This window comes from Hipposideros armiger, unplaced genomic scaffold, assembly GCF_001890085.2.
Source record: "Hipposideros armiger isolate ML-2016 unplaced genomic scaffold, ASM189008v1 scaffold_4, whole genome shotgun sequence".
In the NCBI taxonomy this organism is placed as follows: domain Eukaryota; kingdom Metazoa; phylum Chordata; class Mammalia; order Chiroptera; family Hipposideridae; genus Hipposideros; species Hipposideros armiger.
In genome coordinates, this window is record NW_017731354.1 from 151,029 (window position 1) to 157,349 (window position 6,321).

The window sequence follows — 6,321 nt, forward strand, 5'->3', positions numbered from 1 at the left end:
CTGGTCACCCTTCGTCCCTTCTGACCTGTCAGTGACGTCCTGCTCCCTCTGATGGACGCCCCCCCGCCCCCCCCACTCCTGTCATGGGACATCAGTAGCTCCAGGAACAGCTGTTGTGTGTGCCAGGCACTGTACCAGGCACTCTGCGCAAGGCTTGGCATAGCCTGCTGTCTCTCGCCCCCATTTCACAGATGGGGAGACTGAGACTTTGCAGTTTGCTAGGACCTGGCTGGCCCCCCTTGGGTCCAGGTTATTGTGACTGCTATGGCCTGCGTGCCACTGGTTCTGCACAGGCCTGGCTCTTCCTGACCTGTGTGACCTCCTCCGTCTTCTGGGCTCGATGGGAATCTCTGTTTCCTGCTCGTGGTTTTTTTTCTGGTTGAAACTGCACTTCCCTCAATTCTATTTCAAGTCTGGCAGAGACAGCGTTTCAGGGCCGTGGAAAGGGCAAGCCTGTGAGGGCCTGAGCTGGGGGTTGGGGGCCTCAATGTCCATGGCTGCTTTGCTGGACAGAAGTTCATTTGACAGCGTCAGCTGAGGCAGTGACGTCTTGGAACCTGGCGGCGTCTCCTTTCCTGAGAGCCTCTTTCTGCTGCGTTTGCAGGCTCAGCATGTTCAGTGGACACACGTTCTGCAGTACGATCTTGACAGATTGTCCAAAGAGGTTTTTCAGGCACACGCTGACTCAGATACTCACCCACAAGCCTGTACTGAAAGGTGGGTCCAGGGCCCAGTTTGCTTGGGGACCGTGGCCTCCCTTGGGAGTTTGGGCCCTGTGTTAACGCTCTAAGACACTTGTGATCATGAAGGACACTATCATTAACTGTCCTTTCATTTGAAATGAATGCATTCTTATAAAGAAAATTTAGAACTAAAGAAGTGTGGAAAGAACTGTCACTCCTTATCTCATCGCCAAAATAGAAATAATCTTGAACATGAAGTCTTTCTTCTGGTCTTTTCTAAATAGATTTCTGAAAATATATTTATACTTTAAATTCCAGAGCTCTGTTTCTGTCATTTGTCCTAAGCGTTTTCTTATGTAGTTGCATGACGTTCTTGGAAGTGTTTCCTACTCATGTCATCTTCTACCAATGAGTGTCCTTTGGCTGATGTCACCCAGCCCATTAGTGGCAGAGTGTCTGCAAGTTTCTGTTACTAATGAGGCCGAGCACCTTGCCCACCGAGCTGTCCTGGGCAGTCGCCCGTTCCCGGGCAGGTCCTCTAGTGGGACCTGGGTGCCCCCGACAACTTGTGCTGCACGTCTCGAGGGCCTTTCAACAGTATCCTCACTGGTTGCTTATTGCACTTTAAAAGCAGCAAAACTAACATGTAATCAAAGGATTAGAAAACATTTATAACAAATGTGATAGGATAACCGAATGGTGACTGGGCCCGACACAAGCGTTTCATAATATAGAAAATGGTTAGCAAATAGAAATGGGGAACCGCACTAATTGAAAAAATGAAAATTAACACAAGGTAGCTTTTTGACATGGAAGCTCTGAAACAGTTCTCTGGTGCTTGCTGCTTTGATATATTTTTGTCTGTTTTCCTCCTGGATGAAGTTTCTGATGCTGTTCAAATGCAAAAAGAGTGGAGCTTTGCCAGGACCCACCCCCTGCTGACCAGCCTGTACCGCAGGGTGAGTGTCGAGGTGGCATCCATGGTGGGTCATCTGAGATCTGCTTCCGGAAAGCTCTGTGGGGCCTGGACCCTCACAGATACAGCTGTCCACGTCTGGGCCACCAGAGCTGACCGCTGCAGAGGAGACAGGCACTGTGTCTACTGTTGTAGCTCCCCGTTCTGTTGGCCGGAAGTGGGAGGGGGGGAGGGTCCGGCTCCTGCCCAGCCAGCGTTTCGCTTGCACAGCTGAGGGGGCCTTTGGTTTCAGCTCTTCGTGATCCTGAGTCCAGAGGAGCTTGTTGGCCATTTACAAGAAGTTCTGGAAACACACGAGGTGAACTGGCAGCATGTGCTGTCCTGCGTGTCTGCACTGGTGACCTGCTTCCAGGAAGCACAGCAGCTGGTAACCGGTGCGCTCTGGTGGGGTCCTGTGGTGTGTGTGCGACTCGTGTTGTCAGCCAGACCCCAGTGTTTGCGGATGAGCCTGTGGCGAATCGCAGTGTCCACCTCAGCGAGGATGAAAGTCCTCAGCTGCCCAGAAGGTGCCCTGTGCCCTGTGGGCTGCACTCCGCCGGGCTGTCCCTGGGGCTGCCTGCTGCCTCGCATAGTTGGTGTTTGGCTTCCTCTGTCCCTTGAAATTGGCACTTGGGGGTGCCAGTCCTAACCAGGAAGTGGCTGTTTCCCCTGGATGGCCCACCTATCAGCTGTGACTGGCCGTTCTCGCCTAGACTGGGCTGCCCGTTTGCTGGCCCGAGCCTTTGAGAGCTTCGACCTGGACAGCATCGTCACCGTGTTCCTGGTTGTGCGTCAGGCTGCGCTGGAGGGCCCCTCCNTGGGGATTTAAGGTTTACCCCACGCGTGGGTCCAGTAGCGCTGGGTGACTAGCGTTCACTTAGCTTAGCTCCAGGACCGCATAACCGCACTGAGCAAGAATCAGCCCCAGGAAACGAGCGCTGGGGCAGTGCCGCCAACTGAACCAGACTTCCCTCGGATTTCACCGGTTTTCCCCATATATGTCCATTTTCTGCCCCAGGATCGCATTCAGTCTCCCCGTCTTCTTAATCTACCCCCGTGGGTGACCGTTTCTCGTCTTTCCTTGTCTTTTCTGACCTAGACATTTAGAGGAGGCTGGTCCATCATTTTTTAGAACGTCCCTCCAGTTGGGTGTGTCTGACATTTTCTCAGGATTGGATTGCGGTTTTGCATTTTGGGCAGGAATCCCAGGGAAATAGCGTGCCTCACGTTAGGGGGTACCGGATGTCATGAGGTGTCCTTACCTGAGTTTTTAAATAGTGCTGTGGTTTTTAAAAAACTGATCCCCCCCCCCCTTAGCGGGACGGGTCAGGAAGCAGAAGTTGGATCCTGAGAGGGAACAGAAGTTACAGGCATCAGCTGTGGGCCTCCTGAGAAGCCACCTGAACTTGAATCGCCTTTTGCTTGAGGTAAGAGGACACTGGCTTGGCCTTTGCAGGCAGGTGTAGGTTTGCGCGGTTTGAACCCAGCCAAGTCGTAATCTTCATGAAAAGACACTGTGAAAAGCCTCATGAGTATCGGGAGAGGCACCCATTACATGTTGACTAGGTGAGAAAAAATCTGGGAGATTTATCTTCTTGGAGATAAAAGGAGTTCAAAAATGAATTTAGTAATTCTCAAAAAGGCTTTAGTAAGTTTCACTTTTTAAAAATGTTTTATCTCAAAATATTTGAGAGTAGGGCAGCAGGCAAGCATGACGTGCACACTGGTTTTTGTGCGTACACAGGTTGAATTTTTAAAATGGAGTTTTTGTTTGGTTCCTAGGTAGAGGGTCCGCCACATAAAAAAGTTTGTCTCAGCCCGTTGATTGATCGTGACAGCCCTGAGGCCTATGCTGATCTTTCTTGTTCGTTCATAGGTAAGTTAGAGCTTCATTTTCTTACTGTATTGAGTTATGGAAGAGCTTTATAAAGTGACCTTGATTTGCTTACAATAAGCAGAAAAAGAAATTCCCCCAGATAATGGTTTTCTGCTTATATGTGTAGTTAAGAACAAGTCATGGTTTTGAGACTTGTTTGGGGTTTGTTATGAGGCTGTTATTTAAAAAACTGTTTGCTCAACATGGGGCTCAGAAGCAGTAGGAACCAAAGTGTCCCTTGGAAAAACGTGGGCAGTAATGTGCACAGTCATGGAAGTGGTGAAAATGGGCTGTGCTGCGTGGGGGAGCATGAAGGAAACCATCAATATGTTTCTAGTGTCCACCTTTCAATTTGAGAAGGTGAGAGGGAAAGTTCTGTGGGAATAACAAAAAATAAGTTATTTTCTGATCATTCACATTTTTATGATGTAACGACTGTCATTTCAGGAAGAGATATGAACTAATTCATTAATTTGTTTTAAATTTCTATTGAAATGGCCTTAAATGATAAGCTTGGTAAAAATATATTGATTTTCACTGCCATTATTATATTTGAACTACACAAATTATGCATCATCATTCCAGGGAGCCAAGCTCAGCCACTTTCTTATATGGACTTTAGGATCAAGGCATAAGAATTTACATAAGAAGCTTTTAACCTTCACCACAGAGATATAAATAGACCCTTGATTCATGAATTTTTTAGTTTTTTCTGCTGAGGTAGTGGCTATCGTCCTTATTTGTACTTATATAGAAAAGATAAAAGCCTTGTAAATAAAAACAAATAACTTTCCCATGGATACACAGTGGAAATAAATGGCTAGAAATTAGCAATTTTTATCTTTCTACCATAAATTATTTTTTGATCATAGCAGTTGATAATTTCTAATACTGTCATTCGGAACCTTAATAACTACTAAAACAGTTTTCAGTCACATATTGGTCTGTTTTCGAGGACTTGAAAATAAATTGGCATGTACTACAGTTACCTATTTAAAAAAAAATTAGTTTTGGAAGTCAAATAAATTAGAAAGCAACATACTTATCGGCACTATCATTTTCCAGGCTGCTCAGCATTTCCCGCTTTATTGAGTGCAGACCAGAGGCTGGTCCTGGAGGCTGGTGGCTGCCTATGGACCCAGCACCCGGGTTCCACCTGGAATCCCACTTGTGCCCCACTGCCCACCAGGTGCTTGGCACAGCACTGGGAAAGCAGACCAGTTTCCACTCAGACATCATTGTAAAGTTGGTGGGAGCCGGGCTGTCTTTGACACTGAAGTAATTAGAAAAACAGGAATTCATTAAGAGCCTGCTGCTCTTAGTGTGTTGCGCTCCTTTAGAAAAAGTTGATAAAATTGTTAATCAGGATATATCTGCCACGCTCTCTCGTTTGTGTCCCACAGGACGCACAAATATGTGTATGAACTGTGGGCTTCAGATGCTGCCTCTTATGTTCTCATGAACTGTTTCAGTCATGGAGTTGTCTTAATTTTATACCTGTGTCTTTCCCTATAGAGATGTCTTTGAAAAGGCCATTTTCTGTGGTGCTACAATGTAAAGAAGGCATTTTAAACTACAAGTCTTCTGAAGTAGATTTTGTAGTATGTCTCCTGTGTTCTGTGTTGTCTTTAAGGTTCTGCTTTGCGGGATCAAGCCTTGCGGCTGGGGGTCCCAGTGGCAGTGCTGTCCAGCCAGATGGTCGCCTCTAGCATTGTGCAGATCTGTGAGGCGGGCGCAGAGGCCCCTCAGGGGGTGCTGTTGGACTCAGAGCAAAGAGTAAGATGCAGACCCATGGGGAAACTGTGCTACTTGTTGCTTTCAAGCTGCTTGGGAAAATGGGACGTTTCTTTAATATTGTTTCAGGTATTTGCTTATTTTTTAAAAGATTTAACTTCTCTTTTCAGAAAAAGCTATCTTCCTTGTTAGAGATCATTCGATACTTATTAGCACACAGTATGTTCTCCCGTCTGTCCTTCTGTCAAGAATTATGGAAAGTACAGGTAAATTTGAGATTGTAACTCTGACTCGGTTAGGGGTTTTCAAGCAGTGTGAAGCCATCAGAATCCCCGCGTTTCCTTAGGAATCCCACCATGCATCTCATTAATTATGGAGCGTGGGCGAAAGGGCTGAGCAAATAAATGCCTCTGGATGGGAAAGAAGTGCCTCAGTTACCGTATTTGTTAATATTCACCCAGCATTAGTAAAACTGATTAGAATAGAATATAGCCCAGAAACAAGTTCTGCCTTCTGACATAATTGTGAACAATTTCCCAGGGCAGTGTAGTAAACTAGAAAAATAGAATTCTAAAAATTATTCTTACCTGTCTTTTTTTGAAACATGTTGAATTCATTAGGCTTAAACTTTATGAACGATTGAAAGAACTCAAACTGCTCGGTTATTTAACAAGATCAGTAAGTTGAAAAAAGAGGAAAGAAAAACGGCAGGTGACGGTACCTCTGGTTTTCCCTCATTGTTTTATTTAGCATACACCCCAGAGCTCAGTTGATCTGTCAGGTGTTGGTATGGTCCCTACGCCAACAGGCATCTACCTAAGTGGGGGAAGGCAGCTGAAACACAGGTGCTCCCAGGGATGCAGAGGAGAGTGGGCCAGGATCTGATTAGACGGTCTGGAAGGGCTTCCTAGGAGAGCTGGAAGGGGCGTGGAGAGAAGGGGAGTGCGGGTTTCTGGTTGAGAAAGGTGATGGGGGCAGATGAGACACGAGCAGAATGGCTGGGGACTGGGGTGTCCGTGCTGCGGGAGGGAGGCCTTGCTGGGAGAGGCTGGATTGAGAGATGGAGGCCTGAT

At 46.8% G+C, this 6,321-nt stretch overlaps 1 protein-coding gene across 1 annotated transcript in view; it reads left to right on the forward strand.

Moving 5' to 3' along the window:
* FANCA (FA complementation group A) overlaps positions 1-6,321 on the forward strand; it is a 57,653-nt gene that overhangs the window by 856 nt on the left and 50,476 nt on the right. Inside the window, exons 2-5 of the mRNA XM_019644188.1 lie at positions 2,956-3,065; positions 3,421-3,514; positions 5,148-5,290; positions 5,419-5,528. Of these exons, the coding sequence (XP_019499733.1) occupies positions 2,956-3,065; positions 3,421-3,514; positions 5,148-5,290; positions 5,419-5,528 (457 nt within the window). The remainder of the gene's footprint in view (positions 1-2,955; positions 3,066-3,420; positions 3,515-5,147; positions 5,291-5,418; positions 5,529-6,321) is intronic.